Genomic DNA, 17414 nt, shown 5'->3' with positions numbered 1-17414 from the left:
GAATTCAGCTTGGGTGCAGGAGGTGGCACCAATTGCAGTCGTCAATGTAGTGGAGGTAGAGTTCGGGGATAGGGCCTTGGTACGATGTCAGGGAGAAGTATGCAATAACTGTAGGACCTTTAGCAGCACTGATTTAGGGAGGGTGTGAGGTCTAAGTCCATAACTCTCTGAAAACAGTAACAAAAATAGACAAAGAGGCAAAGAATGCAAACGATATATTTGCTTTTAAAAGACAAGCCATTGTTAGGAAGTTATATTGCAGCTTTATAAAACTCTGGTTAGGCTGCATTTGGAATACTGTGTGCGGTTCTGGTTGTTCCTTTACAGGAAGGATTAGCAGACTGGGAAGGCATGCGGATGAAGAGATTTACCAGGTTGCTGCCTGGATTAGAGGCTATAGGCTCTGATATTGAATTATCGGAATGCATCACAGCTTGGTTTGGCAACAGCTCTGCCCAAGATCGCAAGAAATTGCAAAGAGTTGTGGAAGTAGGTCAGTCCATAACAGCCCCTTCCCCCTTTGGTTCCCCCAATTAGCACCATTTTCACCCCAGTCATTCCCTCTTTTCCCCTCTCTTGTTGGGCAGAAGATACAAAGGCTTGAAAGTACAAAATACCAGATTCTGGAGCACCAGCATCCTCACTGTTATCAGACTACTAAATTACGCTTTAGTCCCGATCTCCCAATGTACCTCATTATGGACCTTGTAATTGTAAAACTATAAATGCACTATATTATGCACAACGGTACTTTTTCTATTAGCACTACTTATGTATGGTTTGATTTACTCCTACGTAGTATAATTTGACTGGATGGCATACAAACATTTTTATTTTGCAAATAAACAAACTGGATTGTTTTCTCTGATGGGCCTGTCCCATTTAGACGACTCTTTAGGCAACTGCCAGGGACTAGTTTTAATGGAATTCACCTATGACACCTGGCGACAACCTACGACAGCACCTACGACAACACCTACATCAACAAAAATTGTCGCCACTGTCGCCTAAATTTTTTCAACATGTTGAAAATTTTGCGGCAGTCGCCTGTAGTCGCCCAAAAAAATCGCCTGTGGGACAGGACAAGCCCATTAGAGACTGAGGGAAGACCCGATGGAAGTTTATATATGGTAAAGCTTTAACGCGAGGTGAACACTTAAAGGAAATGTGCCAAAGGGCATGTTGTTGTATCGTCTTGTTCTAAGTTATTTCAATGCTACCTGACAGAAACTGATTGATCTTTCTTTTCAGATCCATTTTTGTTGTTGCAGTTAAATATTGTATACTTTATAAAATCCAATGAATTTATGCATGATATCTGTGAGAAACTAAAACTAAGTATTTTATTTATCTACAATTCAAACGTAAGCATGAGGTTCAGCAATTCAACAATACATTTTTAGTAAAATATCTAATACAGTTGCACCTCGTCGAGAATTCAAAGCTAATAGGGTCCTAATGGTGGAGATATTATTTTTAAGTTTGATATTTCACACCATCATATTTTATGTTTTACCAAAATGTAAGATGTGGTGAGAGCCATTAATTTTAAAGGCTATTTCCAGAGAGCTATAAAACATTAAACTGCCGATCAAGAATACTGGGGCCATTAGTCGAGGTGTGGGTGAATCAGTCAAACACACAAAACTGCAATTATAAATAGTTAAACTATTCCATTTGTAAATTAATTTCCATTTAAATTATAGACACGTAGCAACAACAATCACAATAACTGTGAAAACATATTAGTCCTTGTACAGCCCCCTTAACTTTACTTATATGACAGATTAATTCATGTATCGCTAGGGAAGATCAATTGTGAATGATACCTTCATGAGAATATTTCTGCTCCAAAGCATGAAGATCTGGCAGCAAGTGCATGCAGTTGATACAGCAGTAAGTAAAGAAATCTAGCACCACCACTTTACCACTCAGGTCAGTGTGCAAGCGGAGAGGACCATCAGTGTTTATCCATTCCAAACCTGACAATAAAAGACACAAAATATACTATTTAACATTTGCTGACACTGAAAATAGCAAGTTGATGAAAATATACCAAAAAACATTATCCAGGAAAGATTATACCCATGTAACACTGGTCAGGTATACAAACATAGAGTGTAGAACACAGAAATAATCCCTTTTTTGCCTGTCTAGTACTGTATCTTTCTATGTCTTGCCTATTTAAGTGTCTGTCTAAATACCTCTTAAACATAGTAATTCTGTCTGATTCCATCACTTCCCCTGGCAGCATGGTCCAATATTAATCAGTTACCTCCAAGTGAAAAACTTGGGTCATTCACGATTCCAAGCAAATTTATGAATGTATCTGAAGGACGCTATATTGTGCCGATGTATTCTTTACTAAAGCACGTTAGTTAATGTTACCCCATAAACAAGTAAGTAGAACAGTACAGCACAGGAACATGCCCTTCAGCTCACAATGTCCATTCTGAACATATGCCGATTCTTATCTGCCTGCACATAATCCATATCCCTCTATTCCCATATTCACGTGTCTATAAAAATGTCTCTAAATGCCACTATAGTTTCTGGCTCCACCATCACCCCGTGCAATGCATTCTAGGCACTCACCAACTTCTGTGCGAAAAACTTGCCATGCACATCTCCTTTAAGCTTTGCCTCTCTCACCATAAAGCTATGTGCACTAGTATTCTATATGTCCATCCTGGAAAAAAAAATTCTGACTGTCTACCCTATCTGTGCCTCTCATAATTTTATATACTACTATGAGGTCACCCCTTAACCACTGGCATTCCAGAGAAAACAATCAACATCTGTCCAATCTCTTCCTGTAACTAAACCCCCCTAATCAGGCATCATTCTGGTAAACCTCTTCTGCACCCTGTTCAATGCCTCCACATTATTCCTATATTGGGGAAACCAGAACTGTTCGCAATACTCCAAATACGGCCTAACTAAAGTCCTCTAAAGCTGCATCATGACTTCCTGACTCTTATACTCAATGCCCTGACCAATGAAGGCAAGCTATACTATATTATTTACCACTTGGTCTACTTATGTTGCCATATTCAGGGAGTTAGAGACATGGGCCCCAGGATCCATCTGTATTGATATATAGTTTCCATTACACTGAATAAGCATTATACAATTACAGTAAATGTATACTAAAATACTTAAAGGAAATGATTGTTATGATTATCCTTACATAAAGCATTCATGTATTTCATTTCACAACTATCATATATTTGCTCTGTCCGAGTTACTAGGAAGTCCTGGCAAGCGTCCTGGAGGCGGTGAGGGCTTGAGGCGGGGGCTATCGGGGGGGGAAAGGAAAATACCCAGTTTTAACCCAGTCTGAGCCGTCGGCTTGCTGTTGTGACGGGGGAAAAAAATGTTTCCCTGAAATTTTTTTCCCATTATTAATTCATCAGCCTCATCCTCCAGAGACGATTGTTTGCCTTAGTTACTCTCATCGTATTTATACACTACTAGCTCTTGCTGTGTTTTTGCATTCCTGGCTTGCAAACTCTCATTTTGTCCCTGTTTGATGTCAAATTTTAGAAACGGGTGACAATCCTTTGGCCTACCATTAATTTTTGCGGCATGATATGCCTTCTTTTCCCCATTTTGACATTATTGTTTACTTCCTTGGTTAGCTGCAATTGATTATCCTTCTCATTAAATTCTTATTTCTCAAAGAATAATCTTTGTTGAAAGTCATGAAATATTATTTTTAATGTCTGCCATTGTTGTTGGTATCTTTTACTTACATTTTTAGACACTAGATCTAAAATAGCTTGTTTACTAGTTGGCTCTACAGATTTGAGGTCAAGGTTATATTGACTTTGAATTCCCTCACAAGGGGATTACTTCAAGTGGTCATACCATACCTCTGTCATGTATCGCAATTTGCTGCTCACTGCAGTATGAGAGAGGTCACCAAATGGTCTATTTGCAAAGTTAATTTTATATACTTCAGTTTTGGTGAGATACGGGTGTTATCTTGGCAGTGGGATTTGTTAACATTGCTGCGAGTGCAATTGACAACATTCATAATAAGCATAAGAATCCTACTTAATTATATGACCTCCTCAACAGAGAAGTGTTTCACTCGATCAACACATAGATGATGTATGACTATTGGAAGATGTTCTCATGTTCAAAGTCATATTTTCTGGCAGAGTCCATGGTACATACAATTTTATGGGGAGTGAGCTGTCAGATATATTCAGTGGCTATCAACGTTTAAGGATTGGATGTTGAGTCAGAAAGGGTACACTCTCCTTCCCATCACCTCTGTGTGATTACCTAACACAGCTAAACTTTTCTCTGCAACTTCGGAGATTGATGGTAGACTCGATAGAAGTATATAAAATTAAGAGAGGCATAGATTGGGTAAGTCAGAACCTTTTTCCCCATGGTGGAATGTCCAACACTAGAGGATATAGCTATAAGGTGAGAGGGGGAAAGTTGAATGGAGATGTGCGGGGCAAGTTTTTTTATTAAGATAGAGAGTGGTGGGGAAGACATTGCCACGGGTTGCGATGGAGGCAGATACGATAGTGGCATTTTAGAAGCTTTTAGATAGGAACATGGAAGTGCAACGAATGGAGGGATATGGATAAATTACAGGCAAATGAGATCAGTTTAACTTAGCATCATGTCCGACACAAACATTGTGAGCCAAAGGGCCTATTCCTGTGCTGTACTGTTCAATGTACTATGTTCGACATACACGGTGCCACTTACGCACTAGGACTTGGGACGACCCAGTGGTAGAATGGCACCAGAGACCAGGGTTTGATCCTGACCTTGAATGCTGTCTGCATGGAATTTGTACATTCTCCCTGTGAACCGCATGAGTTTTCTCTAAGTTTCCTCCTACATCCCATGCATGCAGGTTTGTAGGTTAATTGGCTTCCATAAATTGTAAATTGTCCCTAGTGTGTAGGATGGTGCCAGTGTTCGGGATGATTGCTAGTCAGCACGGACCCGGCGTCCAAAGGGCGTGTTTCTGTGCTGCATCTTTAACGCGTAATCCTTATGGAGAATGAGACTGACATGCTCAAAATGTAATTCCAGTCTTTCCATCAGAAAAAAATTCCCACACTGGCATGAACATTGTTGAACAATATTTCTCATTTAAATATGTGTTTAAAAGGTAGGATTGAGGGCAAATTTCGTGTGTTTTTCATTTAAAAAGTGCCATAACAATGATCAATGGATAATAAGCAGTACAATTAATATCATAAATTTATGACTGTCATGGTGCCGTATAAGAAGTATTACATTTGAATTGAAATGCACTTGTGCTTTTTAAATTTTGTACGAAATACAGGAATTCTACATGGAACTGCAGATATTTCTCTTCATCAATGTCACAAATATGGAAGTACTATTCTTGCATCAACACATAACCGCGTAAACACGTCCGAACGAACAGAGTCCTTGACCCGCCCGGACAGAACATACAGGAACCCGCGACGAGGAGGCTGGGCCACCCGAACCGGCTCCAAATGGGCCGGCTTAATGGCGCGCCACGGACACAGTCTCTTGCCGGCCCCCATGTCCAGTACAAATGTCGCTGTCCCATGCTGCAGCACCTGACAAAGGACTTTCATAGGGCCGTTGCAAGGGCGACCGGTGGGCGTCGCAGTGCAAAAAGACGAAAGGGCAGATCGCCAGCGCCGGTTGCACATCGAAAGGGCCCGAGAAGTCCGGACAGGAGACAGGGCGCCGACTCTCTCCTACAAGTACAGCAGCACAGAGGACGGCGGTTCCCGGGACCCATCAGTGGCCTGGATAACTCTCCCGGGACAGTGAGCGGAGTGCCACACATCAACTCCGCCGAGGATTAGGGGCAGTACGAATCCCCCACAACACCATGGCAGCTCATCCATCCACTCCCGTAAGGCGAGCTTTCAGGGCAGCCTTGAGACGGCGGTGGAACCACTCCACCAACCTATTCGACTGGGGATGGTATGCTGTCGAATGGTGGAGCTGCGTCCCCAGCAGGCGGGCCATCGTGGACCACAGCTCTGATGTGAACTGGGCACCCCTGTCCGGTGATAACCAGGGGAACCCCGAAGTGGGCAATCCAGTTTGCCACAAGGGGCCAAACGCACGACTGGGCAAAAATGGTCTCTGGTCACCGCGTAAAACGATCTACCACCGTCAGTTGATGCGACACACCTGGGGATGGCGGCAGCGGCCCCACGATGTGCACGTGGTCGAACTGCTGGTGTGGCACCGAGAAATCCTGTATCGGTGCACGGATATGCCGATGTCTCTTGGATGACTGGCACGAGATGCACGCCCGTGCCCAGCGACCGACCTGCTTCTGCAGACCGTGCCAGATGAATCTTGCCACCACCATGGCGACCGTGCCCCGGATCGATGGGTGGGCCAGGCCATGGATCACCTCGAAAACACAACGGCGCCAGGCCAACCGGCCGCGGCTGTCCCGTACACAAGTCACATAAAACGGAACCACCCAACGGCACATCTTCCAGCACCAATCCGGAGTTTGAGGTGGGGTAAGCTGGCATTTCCTCGTCCAAGGCAGAGTAGTCTATCCCGACAGCCGGGCATGGCTGCGATCTCCGTGCGGGGCAAGGCGTCCACCACCAGGTTGCATTTACTGGGGATATGCCGGATGTCGGTGGTGTATTCCGATATGGCTGTGAGCTGGCGCTGCTGACCAAGGATTCGAGACGTTGGCGGACACGAATGTAAGGGGTTTATGGTCCGTGAAGGCTACGAAGTGCCGGCCTTCCAAGAAGTACCAGAAATGCCGCACCGCGAGATGTAAGGCGAGCAACTCCCGGTCAAAGGCACTGTAGCGACATTCCGCTGGGTTCAGCTGTTGGCTGAAGAAGGCGAGAGGCCGCCATTGACTGTCGAAACACTGCTCCAGGACCCCGCCGACTGCGGAGTCCGAGGCATCCACTTTAAGAGCAGTGGGGGCATCTGTTCACGGGTGCGCCAGCATGACCGCTCGAGCCAGGACATCCTTTGCCCCTTCTAACACTGCCACAGCAACGGCGTCCCAATGGACCTCCCGTCGCTTGCCAGACAGCAATTGGAACAGCGGCCGCATGATGTTAGCCACCGCCGGAACGAACCGGTGATAGAATGTCACCATGCCCAAGAACTCCTGAAGTCCTCGCACCGCGGAAGGCCACGGGAACCGGCGTATGGCCTCATCCCTGTAGGGCAGAGGCACTGCTCTGTGCCGCGTCACCCGGTGCCCTAGAAAGTCAATGGCCCGGAGGCTGAACTGGCACTTACTGAGGTTGACCACCAGGCCATGCTCGCTAAGGCGCTGGCACAACAAACAAAGGTGGGCGCAGTGTTCCTGCCGTGTGCAACTTGCCACCAGGATGTCGTCCAAGTAGGTAAAGGTGAAATCCAACCCCCGACCCACGGTGTCCATGAAGCGCTGGAAAGCCTGCGCGGTGTTTTTGAAGCCGAAGGGCATCCGCAGGAATTCAAACAACCCAAAAATGGTGATGATCGCAGTTTTAGGGACATCCTCCGATCGCACGGGGATTTGGTGGTACCCGCGGACTAAGTCAATCTTTGAGAAAAACTTAGCCCCGGCCAGATGGGCTATGAAGTCCTGAATGCAGGGAATCAGGTTCCGGTCGCAGTTGTATCCTCATTAAGGCAGCGATAGTCCCCACAAGGCCGCCAGCCCCAGGAAGCCTTTGGCACCATGTGAAGCGGGGAGGCCCATGGGCTGTTGGAGTGCTGGACGATGCCCATGGCCTCCAAGTTGCGAAATTCCACCTTGGCAATTTGAAGCTGGTCAGGGGCAAGCCTGCGGGCGTGGAGCGGTGGGCCCAAGGTGAGAATCTGGTGCTCAACCCCGTGTTTCGGGCTGGCCAAGCCGAACTCCGGGGTAACAATGTCTGGAAACTCGGCCAGAAGTTGGGCGTAGACTTGTCCACCGCAAGGAAAGTGCTTCCAATGATTTCGCGTGGACGAGGCGCTGGCCCTTCACATCCACTGGGAGCTCTTGCACCCGCAAGAAGTCTGCACCCAGCAGCGTCGGGCCACGTCTGCGACCATAAAAGGCCAGGTGAAATGGCACGCGCCCAATATAATGGGGATGGTACGGACGCCATAGGTGCGGATGGGACTCCCTTTTGCCGCGGTCACTGGTCCGGGTGTCCGCTCCGGAGGGAGGTAAAACACTAACGTCCGCTCCAGTGTCCACCAGGAACCTACCCCCCGAGTGCCCGTCCCAGGCGTACAAGTGATGGATTTCGCTGACCACCATGGAACCTACCGGTGGCCGGCTCCGTAGTTTCCGTGGAACGCATAGGGTTGGCGGCACTGATGGGCCGCTGCCTCCCTGCATTGGTGGTAAAAGCACCGCATCTTTCTTTCCTGTGCCACTTGTCTGGTCTGTGGTTCTTGTGGGCACCACATCTTTCTTTCCTGTGCCACTTGTCTGGTCTGTGGCTCTTGTGGGCGTGGCCCTGGGCCACTGTGCCTTTCACGGCGCTGAATCGATCCGGTCTAGGGATTCCAGCGCACCCACTTCCTACTGATTGGACAGTCACTGCTCGTCAGTGCGCGCCGCTAGCCTGAGCGGATCTTCGAAACTCTCCCCCGAGAGCTGCCGGCGGATATCTCGCAGCAACTGCTGTAGGTAAGCGTATTCAAATAGAAGGCAGAGCCAGTGGTCACCCATGAGCGTGAGCATCTCGCTCATGAGGGCCGAGGGCTTCCGGTCACTGAGCCCGCCCGTGTTGAGGACTCGCGCCACTCGCTCCATGTGGCTCGGCCCGTAGATCCGGAGCAGCTGCTCCTTGAGGCCTACGTACTTCCCCACCGCCAGCGGGTTATCGAGGCACAGCACGACCCGACCGGCTGTTTCCTGGTCGAGAGCCACTACCACGTAATGGTACCAGGTCTCGTCAACCGTTACGTCGCGGACATGGAACTGTGATTTCACCTGACGGAACCATACCCCCGGATGCGAGGTCCAAAAGGTAGGCAGCTTCAGGGCTACATGGCTACTGTGTTGAGCTCGGCCTCGTAGGTGGCAGCAGCGGGTTGAGCGCTGTACATTTTTGCATGAACTTTGTCCAGGATGCCACTCTTGGTCGTCGGGGTCACCAGTGTGGCGGGGACTCCAAGTCCAGCCAAGAATGAGGCGAAAACAAAGTTATGTGAATGAAATGGTGCTTATTACTGTCACTGTGCTGCTTCCAACTCCAACACCAGTGACCCGGCGTGACCCGACCTTAAATACCCCGGGTCAGACCCCATGACCAAACGTCTCCCACTCCGATACGCTCAACTCCTCCCCCCTGAGCCGAGGGTTCGCTACCCGTGGTTAACCATCAGGTACCGCCACGTTTGGAACATTTCTGGTGATTTACATATTTCTGAATTAAACAAATTAAATTAATAGTATTTAAAATTAATTAAATAATTTGAAATTAGTTTGTTTTTGTTTGTTTGTTTACATGTACTTTTAAAATTTTAAACCTTTTATGGGGATATTAATTATTGAATTAGATATCTTTTTTATTTTGGAGCCAGCTTTGTCCAGAAAGTTGCTTCCTAAAGGTCTATTCTAGGATAACGCAGTTAGGAGTGGCGAGTCTATTCCGTGCATCTGTTTTCCGTAGTAACACCAGCAGCATCTAAACCATTACAGAATTGCCACTTGTGCTTTTAAAGATTATTCGTTTTAAATTTCAATCATGTAATAAGTATTTTGTTGTACAGGTATAAATATTAATCACTTCAAAAACCAACGATCCTGATAATTTGTGTCTGTCACCAGACTATGTTGTGCTTGACTTAAGATATTCTTGAAACTATTACCGTCAATTGAGTTTTGCTCATTTACCATGCAAAAACTTTCCAAATCAATTTGACAAACTTTTAAGTGATTTTTGTTTATTCATAAATGAATGAATTTCATACTCAATGTAATTAATTGTAATCAGTAAAGCTTAACCATAATTTCATCAAAACTTTCAACCACAACATTTTGTGAAAGCAAAATATGGGGTTCTTAGTCAGATCCAAAATCTCTGAGCACAGCAATTTAAAATTACTCAAAATTATAAAGCTACCTTTATAAATAGTCACTGCGAGAGGCAAATACATTCTAAAGGTCAGAAAATTACTTGACACCATACTCAATTTAGTGTAGGAGGTAAAGTACATAAAGTGTAGGAGAGAGATTGATCGACTGACCGGATGGTGCCATAACAACAACCTTGTTCTCAATATCAGTAAAACCAAGCAACTGATTTCAAAAAAGGGTCTGGGTATCCACAAATGTGTCTTCATCGACCGGACGGTCAAAAACTTTAAATTCCTGGGCTCTGAAGATCTGTCCTGGACCCAGCACATTGATGCAATTATAATGAAAGACTATCAAAGCCTTTACTTCCTTAGAAGATTGTGAAGATTTGGTATGTTGACAAGTACTCTCTTGAACTTCTGCAGGTGTACAGTAGAGAGCATATTGACTGGTTACATCACAGCCTGATTCGAAAACTAAAAAATCCAGGAACAAAGATGATTGGAAAAAGTGGTGAACACTGCCCAGTCCATCATGGGCACTGCCCTCCCCACCATCGAAGGGATCTACAGGAGTTACTATGTCAAAAAGACAGTCGGCATCATCAGGAACTCACACCACCATGGCCACGCAATAATTGCACTACTGCCATCGGGAAGGTAATATAGGAGCTTCAAAACTGTAATGGCCAGATTCAGGAACAGCCTCTTCCCAATAACCATCAGGACATTCAACATCTTTGGAATGTGGGTGGAAACCCGAGCACCCGAAGGAAACCCACGCGGTCATAGGGAGAACGTACAAACTCCGTACAGACAGCACCTGTAGTTAGGATTGAACCAGGGTCTCTGCCACTGTAAGGCAGTAACTCTACCACTGCGCCACTTTGCCATCCCCCTTAATAGGAAGCGTTTTATCAAAAAGTTGGAAATATGTTAAACAATAAGGGGCCTAGCTGTGGACGAGCATGCAGAAACTCGGAAAAACGTCAAAATGTATATTGAGTTATATAAGCTGAACAGTTTTAAAGGAGAAGCATTTGTAAAGGTGGCTTACTTATAAATCATAATGTTACAAAAAATAAAAAAAATTGAGATCCTTGGCTTTAAGAATTTATGTACTGAATCCATTAGCAGGGAAATCATGCAAAATGTTAATTTACTGGTTGAGCCTTAGCCTTGGATCAGTATAATTTCTTGCCCTGCTATCGACACAACACCTAGACCTTGGAGAGGGTGTATAGAAAATTCATCAGAATACTATCAAGGATGAGGAACCTATTTAGATAGTGAAAATAGAAAAGTAGGAAAAGGAAATTTCTTAAATGATTTCAAACTTATGAAGGGCTTTGATATGTTTTGATACAAGAAGGGTCTTGAAATAAGAAGTTTCCATGAGTGACTGAACCTGGAATCGGAGGGCATTCATTTGATTTATTGACAGAGTGAAGAAAAAAATCAATCTTGTATGCAATGAGCAACGACAGAAGAAACCAGATGCACTGCAGAAAGCCTACTATCAGTTTACAACACAGTTTGGTTTTCGAACAGTTCCGCTCAAGTCCACAATAAATTGTAGTGTTGTGGATGTAGCCCAGTCCATCACGCAGACCACACTCCCAACCTCCAGAAAGCAGCCAACATAATCAAGGAACTTTCTCACTCCGGTCACTCCCACTTCTCCCCGCTCCCGTCATGCAGAAGATACAGAAGCTTGAAAGCACATACAGGTGCACAACCTTTTATCCGGAGTTCCAGAAACCGAAAAGCTCCGAAAACCGGCCATTTTTTCCAGATGTCGTCTGCGCACCAAAGCTCGCGTTTGGCGCCAAACTTGACCCAAAACGACCCACGGTCAACCCAGGTCTGTACTACTGTAGCGGCTGCCTCCTCCCTGGAGACCGGGAGACACTTAAACATCTGTAAATCATTGCTTAAATGTTAGTCAGTTAGTTTGGAGGGCTTTTATGTGAAGGGGGGTGAAGGGGTAAACTTTAATTCTTAGTCCCCTACCTGGTCGGAGAGGCGAGGAGCGGTCAATGCCTTACCAGGTCGCTGTGCAGTAAGCTCCGCAGCTCTGTGGCCGGTGGGGCCGTGGGCGGCGCCGGTTGTAGCTCCGACCCCGGCAACTCTACCCCTGGCTGCGAGGCGCTCCAAATCCAGCGCGGCCCGCGGCCGGACGCCCCAGCTCCGCGAATGTCGGGAGTCGGCGGCGTCGCAGCGCTGGGACACCAGCGGGGAGCGGGCAATGCCTTACCGGGTCGCCGTGCGGCAAGCTCCGGAGCGCTGTGGCCGCCGACACACAACATCGCGGAGCGTCGCTGGATTTGGAGCCGCGCAGCCAGGGGTAGAGTTGCCGGGGTCGGAGCTCCAACCGGCGCCGCCCGCGGCCGGACGGAGCCCCCAGCTCCGCGGCTCCAAATCCAGCGACGCTCCGCGAATGTTGGGAGTCGGCGGCCACAGCACTCCGGAGCTAGCCGCACGGCGACCCGGTAAGGCATTGCCCGCTCCCCGCTGGTATCCCAGCGCTGCGACACCGCCGACTCCCGACATTCTCGGAGCTGGGGCGTCCGGCCGCGGGCCGTGCTGGATTTGGAGCGCCTCGCAGCCAGGGGTAGAGTTGCCGGGGTCGGAGCTACAACCGGCGCCGCCCGCGGCCGGACGGAGCCCCCAGCTCCGCGAGGTTGGGAGTCGCCGACCAGGTAGGTAGGGGACTAAGAATTAAAGTTTCCCCCTTCACCCCTACACCACCACCACCACATAAAATCCCTCCAAACTAACTGACTAACATTTATGCAATGATTCTCTCGGTCTCCGGGGAGGAGGCAGCTGCTCCAGACTTTTCAAGCCGCCCGCGCTACCTACCTAATCTACGCTAAAAATCTTCCATTCTGAAATCCGAAAATGTCCGAAATCCGACAAGTGTCTGGTCCCAAGGCTTTCGGATAAAAGGTTGTGCAATTGTACTACCAGACTCAGGAACAGTTTCTTCCCCTCTGCTAGCAGACTTCCAAATGGTCCTTCCATGTTCTCGGATACAGTCCCAATTTTCCAACCTAGCTCATTGCAAACATTGAACCTTTTCTCTGCAGCTGTAACACTACAATGCTGAAAACTATATTCTGTGCTCTTGTATTTTTAGAAAATACAAAAAACACCCAGCTATTTGAAAAATTAAAACTGCAAGGTCTTGACCCAAGATATCAACCATCCATTTTGCCTCCATAGATGCTGCTTGACCAGTTGAGTTCTTTCAGCAGTTGTTTGTTAATTAGAGTAGCAATGCTTTTCATCTTACACTTCCCTATCAGTCAATATAATTGGTGTTTTTAATAATCGAGGGATAACTTCTGATCAAAGGTCATTGACTGAAGCATTAACTCTATTTCTCATTTCTCTTCCCGCGAGTATGGTATGTGCTGCAGAGGATTTGTAGCAGTTTGTACTTTAATTTATAAACTATACAAATTTATTTTACAATCAGATAGTAAAGCCACAGGAGATTATTTAAATGGCTACTACTGTAAACCTCAGCAATAATTTTGGTATATCTGCTAGATGTGCTGGTAAAGCCAAACATCTATGTTATTAGTTATGGATTAAAAGACAACTAGCAGTTAGGGCGATATATGCATACTTTTTAAACTGTAAAATAATTTGAAACCATTGCAAGATGTCAAAACAGATAAGTTGAATGACTCAAATTAATGATCATATTGAGGGAGCAATCGTGGCCTGAAAGAACCACCCACTGAAATGCCATACCCTTCTGTGTGCATTTCACCTTTTATGGCCATTTCAATACGTCGTCATCACGACATTTTCAGCTGTTACTGTGTTTTCTCTCCTTTAACGACTACCTTTTCAGCAGATATTTGCAGATGCTGTGCACATTGCCATATAATTGACCCCTATATAACTTTTTATAGATGCCATAACAGTGCTAATGGACAATCCAATACTGAACACTGAATGTACAAAATGTTACGCCTGAACAGGGAATGTACTGTACTGTAAGTCTTCATTACCCCATAATTTCACTATGTTTGACTCAATTAATTATCTTCTGGTGTTTGCCTTTAAAAAAAGATCTCAACCGGATTGCAGGCAAGAGAACTGGTGGCTGTTTAGTCTCAGGAAGCTGAAAACCAGCACTTAATTCTCTTGCCAAAGTAGCAGCACACCCTAAATTGTCTCAACATGTTACTTCCTCCGTGCTGCCACGCCTCTTGTCCAGCCCCTGCTCTAAACCCTGGCCGGGGGCGAATTTGTGGCATATTTATCCATCTATTCGGCTTTTCGCCTGCTGGCAGAGGGGCGTTTATTGGTCTCTACGTTATTCGAGAAAGTTGCCAGTCCAATTAAATTATTGTATTAATTTAATTATTGTATTGATGTCTGAAGGGTCCCGATCCGAAACGTCAAAACCATTCCTTCTCTCCAGAGATGCCGTCTGTCTCTGCCACAGAGGGAAGTTGAGGCCAGTTCATTGGCTATATTTAAGAGGGAGTTAGATGTGGCCCTTGTGGCTAAAGGGATCAGGGGGTATGGAGCGAAGGCAGGTCCAGGATACTGAGTTGGATGATCAGCCATGATCATATTGAATGGCGGTGCAGGCTCGAAGGGCCGAAGGGCCTACTCCTGCACCTATTTTCTATGTATCTATGTTACACCAGCTTTTTATGTCCATCTTCGGTGTGAGCGAGCATCTCAGATTCAGATTCAATTTTAATTGTCATTGTCAGCATCTGCGGTTTCTCCCTCCCTACACTTTAATTCCCAGATCAGAACCACAGAGCCTTTCCTTACACCCTATACCTCCTCACCTTCGTCAAACTCGGGGACTGTGAAGTCGGCGCCGTCTACCTGCTCGACGTGCTGGCGGATGAGCCGCTCTGTGTGCTGCAGGTTGTGGGCGGTGAGCAGCGCGGCCTCCAGCTCGGCCTGAGCCTGAGCCTGAGCGCCCATCGCGGCAGCCATGGCGACGGACGGACGGGTGAGTGAGCGAGTGGGTGAGTGAGCGCCCGGCCCGGCCGCCGCATCCCACATTCGCCACCGCAAACCACACTTCACAACCCCACACATCTCACAACCCCACACTTTATAACACGAATTTCCCCCCCAACACATACCGAGCAGTTAGAATACTTTTTTTTTAGATTTGTTATGTTGTGGATTCGTGTACGAGATCGTGTCGAATATGCGGATTTCCTTTAGCTATTTAGTTTCTTTTTTGAACGCCCGCCGCTTTGGAGAGAGAGAGAGAGAGAGAGAGCGGCGCGATGGAGATGGAGGAGGATATTTGGGATTATAAATGTGTGGGCCAACGAAAGCGTCCTAGGAATAACGGAGAGGACGGCAGTCTCCCGACGGCGGAGTCTACCAGGCGGGGGAAAGCCGAGCGGAGAGGGGGGAGCAGAAGGGCGGCTGATCCGGCGCTGCGGTCCAGGAGGATTAGGAGCAGGAGGAAGAGAGGCAGCAACCGCCACACTGGGGCTGAGGACCAAGATTCTCTCTCCCCCCGGCCCCTCAGCCCCTCCGCATCAAATGCACACGATCAAGCCACCCCCAGCACCATTGCTCCTTCAACCCCACTCAAGCAATCTAAAAACTCTGATGGAAAATATACCCCCAGGAACTCTAAGCCGGTCCACGCTGGCCACTGCCCAATCTGTCAAATGCCCTTTTCCTTGCTGCTGATAGAAACGCCTCGGTGGCATGTAGCAGAATGTCTGGAAACACCAGGTTGCACAGATAATGGTAAGATGATGAATTGATGCAGGTTTTTTTTTCACAGAATCATGACATTTAAAAAAAAATCATAGGATGTGAATGTTGATGACAAGGCCAACAAATAACTAGCATTGTAAAAGTGGTAGTGAGCAATTGCAATACATTTGGTGAATATATTCTCTCGGTAAAGTTGGCTAGAATACCAGGATTTGATCCAGATATGAGGTTTGAATAAATATAGTTGTTTAAATCAGGATGGTATGTGACTTAGGAGGTAGTGTGAGTACGTGAGGACATCTCCCGGTGGCTCAGCACTTCAACTCCCCCTCCCACTCCGTCTCCGACCTCTCTGTCCTGGGTCTCCTCCATGGCCACAGCGAGCAGCACCGGAAATTGGAGGAACAGCACCTCATATTCCGTTTGGGGAGTCTGCATCCTGGGGGCATGAACATCGAATTCTCCCAATTTTGTTAGTCCTTGCTGTCTCCTCCCCTTCCTCAGTCCCCCTGCTGTCTCCTCCCATCCCCCAGCCTTCGGGCTCCTCCTCCTTTTTCCTTTCTTGTCCCCGCCCCCGATCAGTCTGAAGAAGGGTTTTGGCCCGAAACGTTGCCTATTTCCTTCGCTCCATAGATGCTGCTGCACCCGCTGAGTTTCTCCAGCTTTTTTGTGTGCCTGAAGTCCTTGTTCCCCAGGGTGAATTAGATCTTGTATCAGGAGACGCTGCAGTGAATTAGAAACATAGAAACATAGAAATTAGGTGCAGGAGTAGGCCATTCGGCCCTTCCAGCCTGCACCGCCATTCAATATGATCATGGCTGATCATCCAACTCAGTATCCCGTACCTGCCTTCTCTCCATACCCCCTAATCCCCTTAGCCACAAGGGCCACATCTAACTCCCTCCTAAATATAGCCAATGAACTGGCCTCAACTACCCTCTGTGGCAGAGAGTTCCAGAGATTCACCACTCTCTGTGTGAAAAAATTTATTCTCATCTCGGTTTTAAAGGATTTCCCCCTTATCCTTAAGCTGTGACCCCTTGTCCTGGAATTCTGTAGATCCTACATACTGTGGTGGATGGAGTGTGTATTTAAGGCTTGAATGATGTTCCACGTAAGCAGGCAGCTTATGAATGGTGCTGAGTTGCTTGTGTACTTTTCAAGCTGCACTCCTCCAGATGAGTGGAGAACATTGAATCCACTCCCACTCTTGGTTTATGCATTATGGATAGAGAAAGGGGTTTGGAGAATAAATTAAATCACTGTCGTAGAATGCTGCCCTTTTCTTATAATCTCAGTATTAAATATAGCTAGTCCCGGTGAATTTACGACATCCTTCCAGGAAGTTGATTTTAAGGGACAATGCCAATGGCATTGACATTGAATTCAAGGAGAGGTGCTTAGCCACCTTGTTGCAGATATAAGATATTGTTGGGGATGATCAATACCTGGCATCTGAATTGCAAACACATTCACTGCCATGTATTAGTTTGATCCTGAGATTTGTCCAAGTGCTGCTGCATGCAGGCAGAGACTGCCTCATTATCTCCTTGAATCTTCAACAGTTTCACTCTCTTCTCTTATCTGAGGAAACATACCCCACTTCTGATGTTTATAGTGGTGGGAAGGTCATTGATGAAGCTGTT

At 46.8% G+C, this 17414-nt stretch overlaps 2 protein-coding genes across 2 annotated transcripts in view; one reads left to right on the top strand and one right to left on the bottom strand.

The window, feature by feature from the left end:
- nhlrc2 (NHL repeat containing 2) overlaps nucleotides 1-15037 on the bottom strand; it is a 77275-nt gene extending 62238 nt beyond the window's left edge. Inside the window, exons 1-2 of the mRNA XM_055646897.1 lie at nucleotides 14865-15037; nucleotides 1830-1982 (exon numbers count right to left, since the gene is read on the bottom strand). Coding sequence (XP_055502872.1) covers nucleotides 1830-1982; nucleotides 14865-15018 — 307 coding nt within the window. The 5' untranslated portion in view covers nucleotides 15019-15037. The remainder of the gene's footprint in view (nucleotides 1-1829; nucleotides 1983-14864) is intronic.
- Nucleotides 15038-15077: 40 nt separating this feature from the next.
- Nucleotides 15078-17414, top strand: part of dclre1a (DNA cross-link repair 1A (PSO2 homolog, S. cerevisiae)) — a 44280-nt gene continuing 41943 nt past the window's right edge. Inside the window, exon 1 of the mRNA XM_055646896.1 lies at nucleotides 15078-15798. Coding sequence (XP_055502871.1) covers nucleotides 15321-15798 — 478 coding nt within the window. The 5' untranslated portion in view covers nucleotides 15078-15320. The remainder of the gene's footprint in view (nucleotides 15799-17414) is intronic.

The sequence above is a fragment of the Leucoraja erinacea genome, chromosome 15 (assembly GCF_028641065.1).
Source record: "Leucoraja erinacea ecotype New England chromosome 15, Leri_hhj_1, whole genome shotgun sequence".
Classification (NCBI taxonomy): Eukaryota; Metazoa; Chordata; class Chondrichthyes; order Rajiformes; family Rajidae; genus Leucoraja; species Leucoraja erinaceus.
Note: the sequence above shows the minus strand (reverse complement) of the source record. Positions and strands in the feature narration are given on the sequence as shown.